Source organism: Salvelinus alpinus, chromosome 21, assembly GCF_045679555.1.
Source record: "Salvelinus alpinus chromosome 21, SLU_Salpinus.1, whole genome shotgun sequence".
Lineage (NCBI taxonomy): Eukaryota > Metazoa > Chordata > Actinopteri > Salmoniformes > Salmonidae > Salvelinus > Salvelinus alpinus.
The window spans coordinates 35,256,816-35,279,315 of record NC_092106.1 but is presented as its reverse complement, the minus strand read 5'-3'; the positions used below and the strand labels follow the sequence as shown (position 1 = coordinate 35,279,315).

The following is a 22,500-nucleotide window of genomic DNA, read 5'->3' as shown; positions in this document are numbered from 1 at the left end:
ACAAGGCAAGAAGGGCCTTCTATGCCATCAAAAGGAACATAAATTTCAACATACCAATTAGGATCTGGCTAAAAATACTTGAATCAGTCATAGAGCCCATTGCCCTTTATGGTTGTGAGGTCTGGGGTCCGCTCACCAACCAAGATTTCACAAAATGGGACAAACACCAAATTGAGACTCTGCATGCAGAATTCTGCAAAAATATCCTCCGTGTACAACGTAGAACACCAAATAATGCATGCAGAGCAGAATTAGGCCGATACCCACTAATTATCAAAATCCAGAAAAGAGCCGTTAAATTCTACAACCACCTAAAAGGAAGCGATTCCCAAACCTTCCATAACAAAGCCATCACCTACAGAGAGATGAACCTGGAGAAGAGTCCCCTAAGCAAGCTGGTCCTAGGGCTCTGTTCACAAACACAAACACACCCCACAGAGCCCCAGGACAACAGCACAATTAGACCCAACCAAATCATGAGAAAACAAAAAGATAATTACTTGACACATTGGAAAGAATTAACAAAAAAACAGAGCAAACTAGAATGCTATTTGGCCCTAAACAGAGAGTACACAGTGGCAGAATACCTGACCACTGTGACTGACCCAAACTTAAGGAAAGCTTTGACTATGTACAGACTCAGTGAGCATAGCCTTGCTATTGAGAAAGGCCGCCGTAGGCAGACATGGCTCTCAAGAGAAGACAGGCTATGTGTTCACTGCCCACAAAATGAGGTGGAAACTGAGCTGCACTTCCTAACCTCCTGCCCAATGTATGACCATATTAGAGAGACATATTTCCCTCAGATTACACAGATCCACAAAGAATTCGAAAACAAATCCAATTTTGATAAACTCCCATATCTACTGGGTGAAATTCCACAGTGTGCCATCACAGCAGCAAGATTTGTGACCTGTTGCCACAAGAAAAGGGCAACCAGTGAAGAACAAACACCATTGTAAATACAACCCATATTTATGTTTATTTATTTTAACTTGTGTGCTTTAACCATTTGTACATTGTTACAACACTGCATATATATAATATGACATTTGTCATGTCTTTATTGTTTTGAAACTTCTGTATGTGTAATGTTTACTGTTCATTTTTATTGTTTATTTCACTTTTGTATATTATCTACCTCACTTGCTTTGGCAATGTTAACACATGTTTCCCATGCCAATAAAGCCCCTTGAATTGAATTGAATTGAATTGAGAGAGAGAGAGAGAGAGAGACAGAGACAGAGATAGAGAGAGAGACAAAATGAGATGGAGGGAGAGAGAGAGACAGAGACAGAGAGAGAGAGAGAAAGGGAGAGAGAGAGAGAGAGATAAAGAGGGAGAGAGAGAGAGAGAGACAGAGAGAGACAGAGAGAGACAGAGAGAGAGACAGAGAGAGGCAGAGATAGACAGAGAGAGAGATAGAGAGAGAGAGACAGAGAGAGAGAGAGAGAGAGAGAGAGACAAAATGAGATAGAGGGAGAGAGAGAGACAGAGACAGAGAGATAGAGAGAAAGGGAGAGAGAGAGAGAGAGAGAGAGAGAGAGAGAGAGAGAGAGAGAGAGAGAGAGAGAGAGAGAGAGAGAGAGAGAGACTTAGCAATAGTCAGAGTGGCTCAGTTCAGTATAATGTAACATTGACTGTTTCAGTGGCTTACTGTACGTAAAGCATTTTGTTTAATTGGTGGGTCATGAGAAAACTTATGCGGAAAAATTTAAAACGCGTTTGGGAACACTGTCAGGCGTTCATGCTTACCAAACACAGTCAGCTGGGCCGTCTCACTGTCTCTCTCGCCCACCATGTTTGTGCCAACACAGATGAACATGCCAGCATCACTCTTCCTGGTGTTGGAGATCATCAGCTTCCCTCCTCGGATCTGAGGACACAAGGAAACAAGTTGATCTACCTCACACGGGCCTATGACCAGGCGTTGGTTAGTAGTTAGTGTCTAGTTAGTAGTACATGGTTAATTAGTTGTACATGGTTAATTAGTAGTTACATGGTTAGTTAGTATTAGGTGGTGAGTTAGTATTATGTGGTTAAGTAATAGTACGTGGTTTGTTAGTAGTATGTGGATAGTTAGTAGTATGTGGATAGTTAGTAGTATGTGGATAGTTAGTATTATGTGGATAGTTAGTATTATGTGGCTAGTTAGTATTATGTGGATAGTTAGTATTATGTGGATAGTTAGTATTATGTGGTTAGTTAGTATTATGTGGATAGTTAGTATTATGTGGTTAGTTACTAGTACATGCTTAGTTAGTATTACGTGGTTAGTTAGTAGTACCTGGTTAGTTTGTATTATTTGGTTAGTTAGTTAGTATTACATGGCTAGTAAGTATTATGTGGTTAGTAAGTGGTACATGGTTAGTTAGTATTATGTGGTTGGTTAATAGTATTTGGTTAGTTAGTAGTATGTGGTTAGTTAGTAGTATGTGGCTAGGTAGTAGTATGTGGTTAGTTAGTAGTATACGGTTAGTTACTAGTATATGGTTAGTTAGTAGTGTGTGGTTAGTTAGTAGTATATGGTTAGTTAGTAGTATATGGTTAGTTGGTAGTATGTGGCTAGGTAGTAGTATGTGGTTAGTTAGTCGTATACGGTTAGTTACTAGTATATGGTTAGTAGTATGTGGTTAGTTAGTAGTATATGATTAGTTAGTAGTATATGGTTAGTTGGTAGTATGTGGTTAGTTAGTAGTATGTGGTTAGTTAGTATTATGTGGTTAGTTAGTAGTACATGGTCAGTTAGTATTATGTGGTTCGTTAGTAGTACATGATTAATTAGTAGTACGTGGTTAGTTAGTAGTACATGGTTAGTTAGTATTACGTGGTTAGTTAGTAGTACATGTTTAGTTAGTATTATGTGGTTAGTTAGTAGTACATGGTTAGTTAGTATTAAGTGGTTAGTTAGTAGTCCATGATTAGTTAGTATTAAGTGGTTAGTTAGTAGTACATGGTTAGTTAGTAATATGTGGATAGTTAGTAGTAGTACTTACTGTGATCCTGTCCTCCTTGTCTTCGATGCGTACTTTGTCCTTCTTCCAGTAGGTGGTGGGTTCAGGGTGACCTCTAGGGGGGATACACTCCAGGATGGCCGGCTCCCCCGCAGCCACCACCACGTCTGTAGGGTTCTGTCTGAAGTCATCACGCAGCACTGCGGAGAAAGAGGTAGAGGAGAGAGGGAGAGTGAGTCTGCGGAGAAGGCTCTGCGATGACAAAAACTTTATCTGATCAAATACTTAGCTAGGTGTCTCTGTGAACACTTTACGCAAAGATTGCAATGTCTGTGTCTGTGTGTGTGGTGAGTGCAGAGGGAGATCATCCTGATGTGTATTAAATATAATACACAACCTGAAGCATGGTGTCACTCACATCACAGAGCTCACAGGAACACACAGAATAACCTGAAGCATGGTGTCACTCACATCACAGAGCTCACAGGAACACACAGAATGCCCTGAAGCATGGTGTCACACATCACAGAGCTCACAGGAACACACAGAATGCCCTGAAGCATAGTGTCACTCACATCACAGAGCTCACAGGAACACACAGAATGCCCTGAAGCATGGTGTCACTCACATCACAGAGCTCACAGGAACACACAGAATAACCTGAAGCATGGTGTCACTCACATCACAGAGCTCACAGGAACACACAGAATGCCCTGAAGCATGGTGTCACTCACATCACGGAGCTCACAAGAACACACAGAATAACCTGAAGCATGGTGTCACTCACATCACAGAGCTCACAGGAACACACAGAATGCCCTGAAGCATGGTGTCGCTCACATCACAGAGCTCACAGGAACACACAGAATAACCTGAAGCATGGTGTCACTCACATCACAGAGCTCACAGGAACACACAGAATAACCTGAAGCATGGTGTCACTCACATCACAGAGCTCACAGGAACACACAGAATGCCCTGAAGCATGGTGTCACTCACATCACAGAGCTCACAGGAACACACAGAATGCCCTGAAGCATGGTGTCACTCACATCACAGAGCTCACAGGAACACACAGAATGCCCTGAAGCATGGTGTCACTCACATCACAGAGCTCACAGGAACACACAGAATAACCTGAAGCATGGTGTCACTCACATCACAGAGCTCACAGGAACACACAGAATAACCTGAAGCATGGTGTCACTCACATCACAGAGCTCACAGGAACACACAGAATGCCCTGAAGCATGGTGTCACTCACATCACAGAGCTCACAGGGGCGCAGCATTGCTCAGTACCATGGGCATAGTACACACACACACACACACACACACTGACCATGGGTGGTCTGGCAAACAATGTTCCCCGCTATCTAATCCCTCTCAGGTAACCCTTTCGTCACACAGATCCCCTCTCAGCCTGTCTAGTGTTCTGTCATACACACAGAACAGGCCTGCTCATTATCAACCACACAATGGCTGCACATGTTAACACTTGACAACACACCTCAACCCCCATTAGTTACTAGAGACTACACCAGTATCAGTGTCTTCTACACTGAGGAACACCTTCCTAATATTGAGTTGCACCCCCACCCCCCTTTCCCCCTCTTTTGCCCTCAGAACAGCCTCAATTCATTAGGGCATGAACTCTACAAGGTGTTGAAAGCGTTCCACAGGGATGCTGGCCCATGTTGACTCCAATGCTTCCCACAGTTGTGTCAAGTTGACTGGATGTCCATCGGGTGGTGGACCATTCTTGATACACAAGGGAATCTGTTGAGCATGAAAAACCCAGCAGCGTTGCAGTTCTTGACACAAACCAGTACAGCTGAAACTTACTACCATACCCCATTCAAAGGCACTTCAATATTTTGTGTTGCCCATTCACCGTCTAAATGGCACACATACACAATCCATGTCTCAAGGCTTAAAAATCATTCTTTAACCTGTCTCCTCCCCTTCATCTACACTAATTGATGTGGTTTTAAAAACTACATCAATAAGGGAACATAGCTTTCACCTGGATTCACCTGGTCAGTCTACATCATGGAAAGATCAATGCTTTGTATACTCAGTGTATGTTAGCAAATGTCCTTGTGCTCTGCAGTGTTACAGAAAACACTGAACCACTTAACAGATATAAAGAGCTGCCTCACAGAGAAAAGATTACCTTAAAAGCTCAGGCTGCTTGTTAAAGCCACAAACTGGGGATCATTCTAGAACATGCTGGGCGCACTCAAGCTGACATTTTCCTGCTTAACCCAAACGAAATCCACAGAATTCCAAATGAGGAATTCCGTCATGTCGGGCGGTGATTCCAGCCTGTATCTGGGGACATGTGTGATGGATAAAAGAAGAAGAAGGGGATGTTTGAGGAGAGCTAAATTAAGGGCAGCACCACAGGTTCTTGTGCAAATTCCCTGTGGTGCCTGCCTGCGCGCACACACACACACACACACACACACACACACACACACACACACACACACACACACACACACACACACACACACACACACACACACACACACACACACACACACACACACACACACACACACACACACACACACACACACAGGGAGAATGGGTTGGATTAGAGTGGTATAATAGGTCCCAGTGCGCTCCTCTCCTCTCCTCTGCTCTCTTCTCCTCTCCTCTACAAGGCCCACTACACCATTGTCTGTTTATTTATTTATTTAGGAAGGGAGGGAGGGAATAGGGAGGGAAGGAAAAAGCTTTCAACTCAATTTTCCAGGGGATGGAAACGGGGTACATCGGGGGACTTTTGTGTGACACGAATTCAAATGAAATCGTCTCAGGCTGGGAGGAGAGAGTACACAAAGAGAGCTGCTCTCTCTGGTTGGAGGGAGTGAGGGAGAGAGCAAGGGAGACGGATCGAGAGAGAAGGATTGGGAGAGAGATATAGAGCAGTGGCTACGGTGGCGGTCCCTCCTATTGTTGGTCCAGCTAGGATGCAGCACTCTGCACTCATGAGCTGCTGTAATTAGCCACAGACAGACAGACAGACAGACAGACAGACAGACAGACAGGCAGACAGGCAGACAGACAGACAGACAGACAGACAGACAGACAGACAGACAGACAGACAGACAGACAGACAGACAGACAGACAGACAGACAGACAGACAGACAGACAGACGCCTCAGCCTGCCTGGTTCCTATATTTCCATCACAAACAGAGACCTATAGTCTGAAATCATACCACCGGGATGGACTGGCCACTGTGGCTAATGTCTGTTGTTCTGGTATTTGTGTTTGTGTTCATTTATTTATTTTATTGAATGTGGCGGCCAAGGGGTTTTTGTCCAGACATTGAAACAAGATCTACTAGACAAAGTGTATGTTATATTATGTGTGTGTTTGTACACATGTTCTACAGTATTGCAGAAGCTACCAAGCCCATACCCTATACAAACAAACAAACAAACACACCCTTGCAAACAGACACACTTCCAAACACTGAGCTCTCAACAGCTACACCCCTGCAAACAGACACACTTCCAAACACTGAGCTCCCGACAGCTACACACATTCAAACAGATGCTGTGTATTCAGGTGAGAGGATTATGTTCTGTGTGTTGGTTCTGGGTTCTGTAATAACAACACAATGCTTTGAACAGATGCATGTACAAGAAACGAGCAGGGAAAACACACCCACATTCAAACCCTGACCTTCAATCCTGATTGGATACAACTGTACCAAATAAAAAGAACGTCCACAGCATCGTCATGGATTTCTGCTGACATGATGATGACCACTGACCAGCTGCCTTTGCTCCACTACTGATTAGCAGTACATTTCTTGGATGTGTGTGCAGTTTGTGAAAGTGTGTGGTTTTTGTGTGTGTTTCCTGTGTGTGTGTGTGTGTGTGGTATGATCTGTGTATATACAGGTTCTGAACTCTTGCTCAAACTCCAGGGCTTAGGGGCACGGAGGCCCATATCGCCGGGCAGACGTCAGACGTAATTGCATTTCTATCCCCCTGATAACCCCAGCTCTTCCCCCTCCAAAAACACCTCATCTCCCATGGAGGTAGAAGGCCCAAATTCCTGCCAGTGTGCTTACTGGTGATTAATATTACATATTTATATATGCATACCCTTCTGCCTGCAAAGGCTACATCTGTCAGTCAGGCTGCAGGCTATACAAACCCATATCAGAAAAATATGAATCTGCCCTCGGCAGACAAACGTATTTATTTCTCCAACTACCTAAGGAGGCAGCAGGAGAGGGGTGGGTGGAGGGCAGCAGGAGAGGGGTGGGTGGAGGGCAGCAGGAGAGGGGTGGGTGGAGGGCAGCAGGAGAGGGGTGGGTGGAGGGCAGCAGGAGAGGGGTGGGTGGAGGGCAGCAGGAGAGGGGTGGGTGGAGGGCAGCAGCAGAGGGGTGGGTGGAGGGCAGCAGGAGAGGGGTGGGTGGAGGGCAGCAGGAGAGGGGTGGGTGGAGGGCAGCAGGAGAGGGGTGGGTGGAGGGCAGCAGGAGAGGGGTGGGTGGAGGGCAGCAAGAGAGGGGTGGGTGGAGGGCAGCAGGAGAGGGGTGGGTGGAGGGCAGCAGGAGAGGGGTGGGTGGAGGGCAGCAGCAGAGGGGTGGGTGGAGGGCAGCAGGAGAGGGGTGGGTGGAGGGCAGCAGGAGAGGGGTGGGTGGAGGGCAGTAGGAGAGGGGTGGGTGGAGGGCAGCAGGAGAGGGGTGGGTGGAGGGCAGCAGGAGAGGGGTGGGTGGAGGGCAGCAAGAGAGGGGTGGGTGGAGGGCAGCAAGAGAGGGGTGGGTGGAGGGCAGCAGGAGAGGGGTGGGTGGAGGGCAGCAGGAGAGGGGTGGGTGGAGGGCAGCAGGAGAGGGGTGGGTGGAGGGCAGCAGCAGAGGGGTGGGTGGAGGGCAGCAGCAGAGGGGTGGGTGGAGGGCAGCAGGAGAGGGGTGGGTGGAGGGCAGCAGGAGAGGGGTGGGGGGAGGGCAGCAGGAGAGGGGTGGGTGGAGGGCAGCAGCAGAGGGGTGGGTGGAGGGCAGCAGGAGAGGGGTGGGTGGAGGGCAGCAGCAGAGGGGTGGGTGGAGGGCAGCAGGAGAGGGGTGGGTGGAGGGCAGCAGGAGAGGGGTGGGTGGAGGGCAGAAGGAGAGGGGTGGGTGGAGGGCAGCAGGAGAGGGGTGGGTGGAGGGCAGCAGGAGAGGGGTGGGTGGAGGGCAGCAGCAGAGGGGTGGGTGGAGGGCAGCAGGAGAGGGGTGGGTGGAGGGCAGCAGGAGAGGGGTGGGTGGAGGGCAGCAGCAGAAGGGGGTAAAGCACAGTAAATTGGCAGCTCTGCACCTGGCGCTGCGGCAACTTTCAAACTTAAATGGGAAAGAGTCAAGTTGCAACTTGCACTGTGGAACAGTGGTGGAGTGGGGACGAGAGACTGTGGAACAGTGGTGGAGTGGGGAAGAGAGGCTGTGGAACAGTGGTGGAGTGGGGACGAGAGACTGTGGAACAGTGGTGGAGTGGGGACGAGAGGCTGTGGAACAGTGGTGGATTGGGAAGAGAGGCTGTGGAACAGTGGTGGAGTGGGGAAGAGAGACTGTGGAACAGTGGTGGAGTGGGGACGAGAGACTGTGGAACAGTGGTGGAGTGGGGAAGAGAGACTGTGGAACAGTGGTGGAGTGGGGACGAGAGACTGTGGAACAGTGGTGGAGTGGGGACGAGAGGCTGTGGAACAGTGGTGGAGTGGGGAAGAGAGGCTGTGGAACAGTGGTGGAGTGGGGAAGAGAGGCTGTGGAACAGTGGTGGAGTGGGGAAGAGAGACTGTGGAACAGTGGTGGAGTGGGGACGAGAGACTGTGGAACAGTGGTGGAGTGGGGAAGAGAGACTGTGGAACAGTGGTGGAGTGGGGACGAGAGACTGTGGAACAGTGGTGGAGTGGGGACGAGAGGCTGTGGAACAGTGGTGGAGTGGGGAAGAGAGGCTGTGGAACAGTGGTGGAGTGGGGACGAGAGGCTGTGGAACAGTGGTGGAGTGGGGACGAGAGGCTGTGGAACAGTGGTGGAGTGGGGAAGAGAGGCTGTGGAACAGTGGTGGAGTGGGGAAGAGAGGCTGTGGAACAGTGGTGGAGTGGGGAAGAGAGACTGTGGAACAGTGGTGGAGTGGGGACGAGAGGCTGTGGAACAGTGGTGGATTGGGAAGAGAGGCTGTGGAACAGTGGTGGAGTGGGGAAGAGAGACTGTGGAACAGTGGTGGAGTGGGGACGAGAGACTGTGGAACAGTGGTGGAGTGGGGAAGAGAGACTGTGGAACAGTGGTGGAGTGGGGACGAGAGACTGTGGAACAGTGGTGGAGTGGGGACGAGAGGCTGTGGAACAGTGGTGGAGTGGGGAAGAGAGGCTGTGGAACAGTGGTGGAGTGGGGAAGAGAGGCTGTGGAACAGTGGTGGAGTGGGGAAGAGAGACTGTGGAACAGTGGTGGAGTGGGGACGAGAGACTGTGGAACAGTGGTGGAGTGGGGAAGAGAGACTGTGGAACAGTGGTGGAGTGGGGACGAGAGACTGTGGATCAGTGGTGGAGTGGGGACGAGAGGCTGTGGAACAGTGGTGGAGTGGGGAAGAGAGGCTGTGGAACAGTGGTGGAGTGGGGACGAGAGGCTGTGGAACAGTGGTGGAGTGGGGACGAGAGGCTGTGGAACAGTGGTGGAGTGGGGAAGAGAGGCTGTGGAACAGTGGTGGAGTGGGGAAGAGAGGCTGTGGAACAGTGGTGGAGTGGGGAAGAGAGGCTGTGGAACAGTGGTGGAGTGGGGAAGAGAGACTGTGGAACAGTGGTGGAGTGGGGACGAGAGACTGTGGAACAGTGGTGGAGTGGGGACGAGAGGCTGTGGAACAGTGGTGGAGTGGGGAAGAGAGGCTGTGGAACAGTGGTGGAGTGGGGAAGAGAGACTGTGGAACAGTGGTGGAGTGGGGACGAGAGACTGTGGAACAGTGGTGGAGTGGGGACGAGAGGCTGTGGAACAGTGGTGGATTGGGAAGAGAGGCTGTGGAACAGTGGTGGAGTGGGGAAGAGAGACTGTGGAACAGTGGTGGAGTGGGGACGAGAGACTGTGGAACAGTGGTGGAGTGGGGAAGAGAGACTGTGGAACAGTGGTGGAGTGGGGACGAGAGACTGTGGAACAGTGGTGGAGTGGGGACGAGAGGCTGTGGAACAGTGGTGGAGTGGGGAAGAGAGCCTGTGGAACAGTGGTGGAGTGGGGAAGAGAGGCTGTGGAACAGTGGTGGAGTGGGGAAGAGAGACTGTGGAACAGTGGTGGAGTGGGGACGAGAGACTGTGGAACAGTGGTGGAGTGGGGAAGAGAGACTGTGGAACAGTGGTGGAGTGGGGACGAGAGACTGTGGAACAGTGGTGGAGTGGGGACGAGAGGCTGTGGAACAGTGGTGGAGTGGGGAAGAGAGGCTGTGGAACAGTGGTGGAGTGGGGACGAGAGGCTGTGGAACAGTGGTGGAGTGGGGACGAGAGGCTGTGGAACAGTGGTGGAGTGGGGAAGAGAGGCTGTGGAACAGTGGTGGAGTGGGGAAGAGAGGCTGTGGAACAGTGGTGGAGTGGGGAAGAGAGGCTGTGGAACAGTGGTGGAGTGGGGAAGAGAGGCTGTGGAACAGTGGTGGAGTGGGGAAGAGAGGCTGTGGAACAGTGGTGGAGTGGGGAAGAGAGGCTGTGGAACAGTGGTGGAGTGGGGAAGAGAGGCTGTGGAACAGTGGTGGAGTGGGGACGAGAGGCTGTGGAACAGTGGTGGAGTGGGAAAGAGAGGCTGTGGAACAGTGGTGGAGTGGGGAAGAGAGGCTGTGGAACAGTGGTGGAGTGGGGAAGAGAGGCTGTGGAACAGTGGTGGAGTGGGGAAGAGAGGCTGTGGAACAGTGGTGGAGTGGGGAAGAGAGGCTGTGGAACAGTGGTGGAGTGGGGAAGAGAGGCTGTGGAACAGTGGTGGAGTGGGGAAGAGAGACTGTGGAATAGTGGTGGAGTGGGGAAGAGAGGCTGTGGAACAGTGGTGGAGTGGGGACGAGAGGCTGTGGAACAGTGGTGGAGTGGGGAAGAGAGGCTGTGGAACAGTGGTGGAGTGGGGAAGAGAGGCTGTGGAACAGTGGTGAAGTGGGGAAGAGAGGCTGTGGAACAGTGGTGGAGTGGGGAAGAGAGGCTGTGGAACAGTGGTGGAGTGGGGAAGAGAGGCTGTGGAACAGTGGTGGAGTGGGGAAGAGAGGCTGTGGAACAGTGGTGGAGTGGGGAAGAGAGGCTGTGGAACAGTGGTGGAGTGGGGAAGAGAGGCTGTGGAACAGTGGTGGAGTGTGGGAAGAGAGGCTGTGGAACAGTGGTGGAGTGGGAAAGAGAGGCTGTGGAACAGTGGTGGAGTGGGGAAGAGAGGCTGTGGAACAGTGGTGGAGTGGGGAAGAGAGGCTGTGGAACAGTGGTGGAGTGGGGAAGAGAGGCTGTGGAACAGTGGTGGAGTGGGAAAGAGAGGCTGTGGAACAGTGGTGGAGTGGGGAAGAGAGGCTGTGGAACTATTAGTCTACCTGCTGCCCAAGTCTACTTCTAGTAACTTTGTTCTCACTCCTAGTTTACCTCTAGTAACTCTGTGTTCTCACTGCTAGTCTACCTCTAGTAACTCTGTGTTCTCACTGCTAGTCTACCTCTAGTAACTCTGTGTTCTCACTCCTAGTTTACCTCTAGTAACTCTGTGTTCTCACTGCTAGTCTACCTCTAGTAACTCTGTGTTCTCACTGCTAGTCTACCTCTAGCAACTCTGTGTTCTCACTCTCACCCATACAGAAGACTCAGCAAACATCCAGCAACACTACAACCTACTGTAGCAGAATTACAGAGTGGTGGGTGGAGACAGACACAGAGATGGGTGTAGAGGCAGATTCTGGGCCCCCTTTCCTACAAGCCAGAATATTAGTCACTGGAGTATGACACAAGATGCCTTGCAAGATGAGTGGGGAGCCTTGACTGGGCCATCCAGCAAGCATACTGTGTTTGACGATGTTTCACAAAGGCTGTGCACTCCGGCTCTCTGTCACAGTGCTACAGTTTGGTGTCTGAACCTCATACCTCCTGTTTTATATGACTACACTACCATGTGACAGGCATGCACACACAGACATACACAAACACACATTCATAGAGACAAATGAACACAACACAAAAAAAATCACAAACACACACACACACACACACTCAGACAGACACACACGCACACAAACACACAGACAGACACACAAAAAAACACAAACACTCACACACTCACACAAGCATAAACACACACAGAACTACACACCTCCTCTCTTAAAGCCACAGGGCATCCATCTGAATTACTCATGTGAGAGATTTATTTGTTATTACATTTCTTTCCTATCAAATGCAGCAAAGGGCTCCCTCTCCCTGCATACATTTCCAGACAGGTCAAGGCTGAGAAATACACAGGGATTACAGCACTGCTGTTCAGACCTGGAGCCATTCCACTCTACCGCACCACCATCCAGCCCCACCACCACCACTACCACCTCCTATTCACACACTGATAGGAAGAAACCCACATACTGTTCGTGGAGTGTATTTTAACAGCTAGCTCCGAGCTACGATAGCAGCATTTCATTCAGTGCTTTGGAAGAAGTGCTTTTTCTGCTCTATCTATCCAGAGTGCTATTACAATGCCACTAGGTGCCTTTAGACAAGAGAGGCAATATATCTGTCACTTTACACTAAAAATACTAGAGCTATCTGTGGAGTCATATTAGTGTTTTGTATTACTGGCTGTAGACGCTGAAGGCTGTAGTATAATGTAGTGCAGGGTGCAGCGTGGAATAGAGAAAGGGCCTCCATTTGTCTCAGTGGCAGATCTCTGTGTATCTCCGGACAGCTCATTGGGCCAGCTGGCCGGTGGTAACCTCTGCCCCCCATCCAGATGCAGAAATTACCCCCTCATATCCCTCTATGGGGTCAGAGGTCAGCACAGAGAAACGGTTGCACAAATATGGCTGGTCTGTCTGGCGACCAGCCTCCTCCTCTACTGTCCTCCTCCACCTCCCCACCCCCCTCCTCGCTACTCCCCCTATGGATATTCTCCCCACACACTCCCTCGACGTTTGCTTAGCTTACCTGCTGCTCTCCTTAGGGACAGCCTCCCCCCACTGATTTTACTCTGCCCCCACCTCAGCGACATGCATCACTGTTACAATTGTTAATATGTATTTTTGTTATTATTTGTATTGTTTTAATTTCACATGGTCCCCACACCCCCTCAACAGTCTTTACTCTGACTGCTGCTCCCCCATATGGTGATTCCCCCCCCAACCCCCCCAACCCCCTCAACAGTCTTTACTCTGACTGCTGCTCCCCATATGGTGATTCCCCCCAACCCCCTCAACAGTCTTTACTCTGACTGCTGCTCCCCCATATGGTGATTCCCCCCAACCCCCTCAACAGTCTTTACTCTGACCGCTGCTCCCCCATATGGTGATTTCCCCCCCAACCCCCTCAACAGTCTTTACTCTGACTGCTGCTCCCCATATGGTGATTCCCCCCCAACCCCCTCAACAGTCTTTACTCTGACTTCTGCTTCCCCATATGGTGATTCCCCCCCAACCCCCTCAACAGTCTTTACTCTGACTGCTGCTCCCCCATATGGTGATTCCCCCCCAACCCCCTCAACAGTCTTTACTCTGACTGCTGCTCCCCATATGGTGATTCCCCCCCCCCCAACCCCCTCAACAGTCTTTACTCTGACTGCTGCTCCCCATATGGTGATTCCCCCCCCAACCCCCTCAACAGTCTTTACTCTGACTGCTGCTCCCCATATGGTGATTCCCCCCCAACCCCCTCAACAGTCTTTACTCTGACTGCTGCTCCCCATATGGTGATTCCCCCCCCAACCTCCTCAACAGTCTTTACTCTGACTGCTGCTCCCCCATATGGTGATTCTCCCCCAACCCCCTCAACAGTCTTTACTCTGACTGCTGCTCCCCCATATGGTGATTCCCCCCCAACCCCCTCAACAGTCTTTACTCTGACTGCTGCTCCCCCATATGGTGATTCCCCCCAACCCCCTCAACAGTCTTTACTCTGACTGCTGCTCCCCATATGGTGATTCCCCCCCCAACCCCCTCAACAGTCTTTACTCTGACTGCTGCTCCCCATATGGTGATTCCCCCCCCAACCCCCTCAACAGTCTTTACTCTGACTGCTGCTCCCCCATATGGTGATTCCCCCCAACCCCCTCAACAGTCTTTACTCTGACTGCTGCTCCCCCATATGGTGATTCCCCCCCAACCCCCTCAACAGTCTTTACTCTGACTGCTGCTCCCCATATGGTGATTCCCCCCCAACCCCCTCAACAGTCTTTACTCTGACTGCTGCTCCCCCATATGGTGATTCCCCCCCAACCCCCTCAAGATTTTCACTGTACCCTGCAATCACACCTGCAACACTGTTCATGTGACTATTTTAACACTGTTCATGTGACTTTTAAACACTGTGAATGTGACTATTAAACACTGTGAATGTGACTATTAAACACTGTTCATGTGACTATAAAACACTGTGAATGTGTCTATTAAACACTGTGAATGTGTCTATTAAACACTGTGAATGTGTCTATTAAATACTGTGAATGTGTCTATTAAACACTGTTCATGTGACTTTTAAACACTGTGAATGTGACTATTAAACACTGTGAATCTCTGAATCTCTTTTCTCTCTCAACATCTATCTTTCCCCATCCTTCCTCTCCTCTCTCTCTCCTCCCTTTCCCTTTCTCTCTTCCTCTCTCCCTCCCATCCCTCTCTACCTGTTTCTATGGTCTACCTATATGGATGGATGCATTATGCAGCTCATCCTATCATGTAATTCACCCCATGTCCTCCTATCTGCAGATGACCAGCCAGGGTGTCCTAAATAAACCTGTCAGCCCACCAGATAAGATGCAGGAAATATGGAAATCATATCATATGGAGTGGTGTGATATAGTGCTGGGGGAAAACAGGTTGTGATATGACAATGATATGTACATCTTGGGGTTATAGCCAGGGATGATATGTACATATTTTAATGGGGTTATAAACAGGGATGGAAAGAGAGAAAGGAAAGTGTGGTGAAAGGTGACACGAAGAGAGGGAGGGTAGAGGAGGAGGGTAGAGGAGGAGGAGGAGGGTAGAGGAGGCGGATGGGAGGATGAGGAGGAAACAGGAGGAGAAGGGAAAAGGAGGAGGAGGGTGGAGGAGGAGGAGGGTAGAGGAGGGTAGAGGAGGAGGATGGAGGAGGAGGAGGTTAGAGGAGGAGGAGGGTAGAGGAGGAGGGTAGAGGAGGAAGAGGGTAGAGGGTAGGGTAGAGGAGAAAGAGTGTAGAGGAGGAAGAGGGTAGAGGGTAGAGGAGGATGGTAGAGGGTAGAGGAGGAGGAGGGTAGAGAAGGGAGAGTGTAGAGGGTAGAGAAGGGAGAGGGTAGAGGGTAGAGGAGGAGGAGGGTAGAGGGTAGAGGAGGAGGAGGGTAGAGGGCAGAGGAGGAAGAGGGTAGAGGGTAGAGAAGGGAGAGGGTAGAGGGTAGAGGAGGAGGGTAGAGGGTAGAGGAGGAAGAGGGTAGAGGGTAGAGGAGGGAGAGGGTAGAGAGGGTAGAGGGTAGAGAAGGGAGAGGGTAGAGGGTAGAGAAGGGAGAGGGTAGAGGGTAGAGGAGGAGGTGGGTAGAGGAGGAAGAGGGTAGAGGGTAGAGGAGGGAGAGGGTAGAGGGTAGAGGGTAGAGGAGGGAGAGGGTAGAGGGTAGAGAAGGGAGAGGGTAGAGGGTAGAGGAGGGGGAGGGTAGAGAAGGGAGAGGGTAGAGGGTAGAAAAGGGAGAGGGTAGAGGGTAGAGAAGGGAGAGGGTAGAGGGTAGAGAAGGGACAGGGTAGAGGTTGTAGAGAAGGGAGAGGGTAGAGGGTAGAGGAGGAGGAAGACAACACAACAGGAGATGATGAGAGGAGGAACATGGCAGAAGGTCAAACATTAGAGAGAGAGGAGACAGAGGGTGTCAATTAACTAGTGGAGGGGGGAGGTGGCACATTCCATCACACTCTGCCCCACACTGTGAGGGTGTCCCTGCCTCTGTACACAGGGCCTAAACAAACACTCATTAACACAGTCCTCCTTCAAAGATCGTTTTTCACCCAGCAGTCCTAATTTGGCTTAATGAGGCCCCCGCTGGCCAGCACCGTAATGGCAGAAGACAGAAAGTACCAGGCTGGGTATTCTACTGGACGCCCATACCATGGAATACAGTGTGATGGAGAAACAATATAATTAACTATTTAATGAACCTATCCCCTCTTACCACCCCCCATCCTTCCAACGTACAATCCCCAAATTCAATTTAGGCTATTCCATGCTTTATGGTAATGTATAGCTCATTAAAATGTTAGTTAAAAACTCATTAAAATTCACTTGGAGAAGTAATGGCTTCATTACAGTAATATGCTGAAAAGCAAAGAAAAAGACAAGAAGAACAAAGAGAAGAAAGAGAGAAAGAGAATGACAGCTTTCTAATCACTTAATTGTGACTAAAATGGAATACATTTGCATAATAAATAGCGAAGAGCCGGTACATTTTTTCTCTCTTCACAGCGCTCTATAATTAACAAGCGCTACAATTAAAGATGCATTTATTTCCCCGAAATTGTATCTTTTGGTGGCCACTTCAGTTTTCACTGTGTTGCATCTGCCTCTTCTGCCTGGTTGTTTTGTAGTGTTTGTGCGGCGGCTGCCAGATGTGCAGAGCGTGCAGTAACTGGAGCTGGCTGATACAGAGGAACAATGTGCCCATGGCCCTTTCTGCTTGGCCTGATAAGGGATAGGGCTGGGTAGTGCTGATGCTCGCCTCCCGCTCAGCCCTGAATGGACACTTTAGAGCCGGAAGGAAGGAGGGGGAAAGACGCAGAGGAGGTTTCCTGCCAATTCCACCACACAGACTGAAAGACAGACAGACTGACAGACTGACCGAGATACAACCAAGTATACTGAGTGACTGAGTAGATGAATGTGCCTGGTAGGACTGGGAGAGGAGAGAAGAGGAGAGGAGAGGAGAGGAGAGGAGAGGAGAGGAGAGGAGAGGAGAGGAGAGGAGGGAGAGAAGAGGAGGGAGAGGGACAGGCAGACAGAGACGGAGAGGAAGAGGAAGAGGAAGAGGAAGAGGAAGAGGAAGAGGAGAGGGAGAGGGAGAGGGAGAGGGAGAGGGAGAGGGAGAGGAGAGGAGAGGAGAGGAGAGGAGAGGAGAGGAGAGGAGAGGAGAGGAGAGGAGAGGAGAGGAGAGGAGAGGAGAGGAGAGGAGAGGAGAGGATTTTGGGCTATGCTGCCTGATGAGGAAGGATATGGCATGGCAGGGCAAGCTGTTGGTTGATAATAAGACATGTTGAGAGGTAAACATTATGCTTTGAGTAAAAACACTTGGTAAACAGGCACTACTACTCCATGAGCAGCTGGAAAATCCTGCATGGTTGAGTCTACCAGAGAAAGTGGCAGCATCGATTCCCATCCAGATGTATACAGATAAAACAGCTCATACTTTGAGCTGCTCAGGGCCATTAAAATCACTGTCTGACTCAGAATGTGTATTCATTTTGTTCAACGGGTTGGAGTGGCTCGACCTGAGCAGTCGATGGAAATAACATCTTTCCTAGAAATGCCACATTAATGAGTTCTGAGATTGTGCATTGGAGGAAGCTGTGAATTCTGTTGGGGATAATAACTCATAGGGTACTGAATTTAATCGCGTCTACTTGTTCTGCTAGTTCAGCTGTCCAGCCTCTCTGATCAAGATAAATCATATAGAAAGCCACTCAGATCAGACATAGTCCCGTAATCTACAGATCAAACATAGTCCCGTGATCTACAGATCAGACATAGTTCCGTAATCTACAGATCAGACAAAGTCCCGTAATCTACAGATCAGACATAGTTCCGCAATCTACAGATCAGACAAAGTCCCGTAATCTACAGATCAGACATAGTTCCGTAATCTACAGATCAGACAAAGTCCCGTAATCTACAGATCAGACATAGTTCCGTAATCTACAGATCAACCATAGTCCCGCAATCTACAGTTCAGACATAGTCCCGTGATCTACAGATCAGACAAAGTCCCGTAATCTACAGATCAGACATAGTTCCGCAATCTACAGATCAGACATAGTCCCGTAATCTACAGATCAGACATAGTACCGTAATCTACAGATCAACCATAGTCCCGCAATCTACAGTTCAGACATAGTCCCGTGATCTACAGATCAGACATAGTCCCGTAATCTACAGATCAGACATAGTACCGTAATCTACAGATCAACCATAGTCCCGCAATCTACAGTTCAGACATAGTCCCGTGATCTACAGATCAGACATAGTCCCGTGATCTACAGATCAGACATAGTCCTGTAATCTACAGCTCAGACATAGTCCTGTAATCTACAGATCAGACATAGTCCCGTGATCTACAGATCAGACATAGTCCTGTAATCTACAGCTCAGACATAGTCCTGTAATCTACAGCTCAGACATAGTCCTGTAATCTACAGATCAGACATAGTCCTGTAATCTACAGATCAGACATAGTCCTGTAATCTACAGATCAGACATAGTCCTGTAATCTACAGCTCAGACTAGCTATTTACCTGAAACACTTCAACACACACTAATGGTCCAATGACACCATACTGTAACATGGAAAACAGAACACAACCGTTTAATCCTACAGACAAACAACCAGATACGTGTGTTTTTTTGATGACATGATCTTTCAGTAATGACTTTTGATGTGGCAACACATTCCAAAAGAGACAAATATTTAACAATATCAGCATTTTTCAAAACGCACACATATTGGTTCTTCATTACAAGGGGTCAGTTGTTACTTAAACATCACAACAGCATATAGTCTGTGCATATCGGGAGATGCATTGCCCTGTGGGTAATCTCCTCAGCCGAAGAGAGAGCAAGAAAGAGTGGAAAAAGAGAAGGAGTTTTCTCCCCTGCTCTCCATTCCTCAGAAGACTCCTTCTTTCCTTCCATCTGAATACTACCACACAGCATTCTGGTTAGTCTGTCTCAGAGCAGAGACCACATCTAGACCCATCGCTGGGACAGTCTTGGAAACCCGTTGGCCATGGGCAGCATTACTGCATTACTACTCTGTGTCTTACAGGATCTAATAATAGCCCTGGACCCTACTGGCCCCTGGTCCTGGACCCTGCTGGCCCCTGGTCCTGGACCCTGCTGGCCCCTGGTCCTGGACCCTGCTGGCCCCTGGTCCTGGACCCTGCTGGCCCCTGGTCCTGGACCCTGCTGGCCCCTGGTCCTGGACCCTGCTGGCCCCTGGTCCTGGACCCTGCTGGCCCCTGGTCCTGGACCCTGCTGGCCCCTGGTCCTGGACCCTGCTGGCCCCTGGTCCTGGACCCTGCTGGCAGCCATGTCACTTTGGATGAGTGCTGCCTGACATATTGGAGAGGGCGGCTGATGCATTTGCCCCTCATTAACTGTGTCCCTCCAGTCTGTGGTAAGGGTTAACATTAAAACAGCCAGGAGGCCAAGGACTGGGAAGGCAGAGAGATTTCAGATGTATTCACTAAATCAAATCAAATCAAATTTATTAGTCACATACACATGGTTAGCAGATGTTAATGCGAGTGTAGCGAAATGCTTGTGCTTCTAGTTCCGACAATGCAGTAATAACAACAAGTAATCTAACCTAACAATTCCGCAACTACTACCTTATACACGCAAGTGTAAAGGGATAAAGAATATGTACATAAAGATATATGAATGAGTGATGGTACAGACGGCATAGGCAAGATGCAGTAGATGGTATAGAGTACGGTATATACCTATGAGATGAGTACTGTAGGGTATGTAAACATAAAGTGGCATAGTTTAAAGTGGCTAGTGGTCCATGTATTACATAAGATGGCAAGATGCAGTAGATGATATAGAGTACAGTATATACATATACATAAGAGATGTGTAATGTAGGGTATGTAAACATTATATTAGGTGGCATTGTTTAAAGTGGCTGGTGGTACATTTTTACATAATTTCCATCAATTCCCATTTTTAAGGTGGCTGGAGCTGAGTCAGTTTGTTGGCAGCGGCCGCTAAATGTTAGTGGTGGCTGTTTAACAGTCTGATGGCCTTGAGATAGAAGCTGTTTTTCAGTCTCTCGGTCCCTGCTTGGATGCACCTGTACTGACCTCGCCTTCTGGATGATAGCGGGGTGAACAGGTAGTGGCTTGGGTGGTTGTTGTCCTTGATGATCTTTATGGCCTTCCTGTGACATCGGGTGGTGTAGGTGTCCTGGAGGGCAGGTAGTTTGCCCCGGGTGATGCGTTCTGCCGACCTCACTACCCTCTGGAGAGCCTTACGGTTGTGTGCGGAGCAGTTGCCGTACCAGGCGGTGATACAGCCCGACAGGATGCTCTCGATTGTGCATCTGTAGAAGTTTGTGAGTGCTTTTGGTGACAAGCCGAATTTCTTCAGCCTCCTGAGGTTGAAGAGGCGCTGCTGCGCCTTCTTCACAACGCTGTCTGTGTGGGTGGACCAATTCAGTTTGTCCGTGATGTGTACACCGAGGAACTTAAAACTTTCCACCTTCTCCACTACTGACCCGTCGATGTGGATAGGGGGGAGCTCCCTCTGCTGTTTCCTGAAGTCCACAATCATCTCCTTTGTTTTGTTGACGTTGAGTGTGAGGTTATTTTCCTGACACCACACTCCGAGGGCCCTCACCTCCTCCCTGTAGGCCGTCTCGTCGTTGTTGGTAATCAAGCCTACCACTGTAGTGTCGTCCGCAAACTTGATGATTGAGTTGGAGGCGTGCATGGCCACGCAGTCGTGGGTGAACAGGGAGTACAGGAGAGGGCTCAGAACGCACCCTTGTGGGGCCCCAGTGTTGAGGATCAGCGGGGTGGAGATGTTGTTACCTACCCTCACCACCTGGGGGCGGCCCGTCAGGAAGTCCAGGACCCAGTTGCACAGGGCGGGGTCGAGGCCCAGGGTCTCGAGCTTGATGACGAGTTTGGAGGGTACTATGGTGTTAAATGCTGAGCTGTAGTCGATGAACAGCATTCTCACATAGGTATTCCTCTTGTCCAGATGGGTTAGGGCAGTGTGCAGTGTGGTTGCGATTGCGTCGTCTGTGGACCTATTGGGTCGGTAAGCAAATTGGAGTGGGTCTAGGGTGTCCGGTAGGGTGGAGGTGATATGGTCCTTGACTAGTCTCTCAAAGCACTTCATGATGACGGAAGTGAGTGCTACGGGGCGGTAGTCGTTTAGCTCAGTTACCTTAGCTTTCTTGGGAACAGGAACAATGGTGGCCCTCTTGAAGCATGTGGGAACAGCAGACTGGGCTAAGGATTGATTGAATATGTCCGTAAACACACCAGCCAGCTGGTCTGCGCATGCTCTGAGGACGCGGCTGGGAATGCCGTCTGGGCCTGCAGCCTTGCGAGGGTTAACACGTTTAAATGTTTTACTCACCTCGGCTGCAGTGAAGGAGAGCCCGCAGGTTTTGGTAGTGGGCCGTGTCAGTGGCACTGTATTATCCTCAAAGCGGGCAAAAAAGGTATTTAGCCTGTCTGGGAGCAAGACATCCTGATCCGCGACGGGGCTGCTTTTCTTTTTGTAATCCGTGATAGACTGTAGACCCTGCCACATACCCCTTGTGTCTGAGCTGTTGAATTGCGATTCAATTTTGTCTATGTACTGGGACTTAGCCTGTTTGATAGCCTTGCGGAGAGAATAGCTACACTGTGTGTATTCGGTCATGTTTCCGGTCACCTTGCCCTGGTTAAAAGCAGTGGTTCGCGCTTTCAGTTTCACGCGAATGCTGCCGTTAATCCACGGTTTCTGGTTTGGGAATGTTTTAATCGTTGCTCTGGGTACGACATCGTCAATGCACTTCCTAATGAACTCGCTCACCGAATCTGCATATTCATCATTGTTGTTGTTGGACGCCGTGCGGAACATATTCCAATCCGCGTGATCAAAGCAGTCTTGAAGCGTGGATTCAGATTGGTCGGACCAGCGTTGAACAGACCTGAGCGCGGGAGCTTGTAGTTTTAATTTCTGTTTGTAGGCTGGAATCAACAAAATGGAGTCGTGGTCAGCTTTTCCGAAAGGAGGGCGGGGGAGGGCCTTATATGCGTCGCGGAAGTTAGTATAACAATGGTCCAGAGTTCTGCCAGCCCTGGTCGGACAATCGATGTGCTGATAGAATTTAGGGAGTTTTGTTTTTAGATTAGCCTTGTTAAAATCCCCAGCTACGATGAATGCAGCCTCAGGGTGTGTGGTTTCCAGTTTACAGAGAGTCAGATAGAGTTCGTTCAGGGCCATCGATGTGTCTGCTTGGGGGGGAATATATACGGCTGTGATTATGACCGAAGTGAATTCCCTTGGTAGATAATGCGGTCTACATTTGATTGTGAGGAGTTCTAGATCAGGTGAACAGAATGACTTTAGTTCCTGAGTGTTGTTATGATGGTCACACCACGTCTCGTTAATCATGAGGCATACCCCCCCGCCCCTCT

General features: G+C 49.6%; 1 protein-coding gene across 5 annotated transcripts in view; it reads right to left on the bottom strand.

Annotated features, from left to right (window-relative positions):
* LOC139548283 (roundabout homolog 2-like) overlaps window positions 1-22,500 on the bottom strand; it is a 619,120-nt gene that overhangs the window by 129,264 nt on the left and 467,356 nt on the right. For all 5 annotated transcript variants that reach the window (XM_071357862.1, XM_071357861.1, XM_071357864.1 and 2 more), the window contains exons 3-4: window positions 2,997-3,154; window positions 1,756-1,876 (exon numbers count right to left, since the gene is read on the bottom strand). In XM_071357862.1, the coding sequence (XP_071213963.1) occupies window positions 1,756-1,876; window positions 2,997-3,154 (279 nt within the window). The remainder of the gene's footprint in view (window positions 1-1,755; window positions 1,877-2,996; window positions 3,155-22,500) is intronic.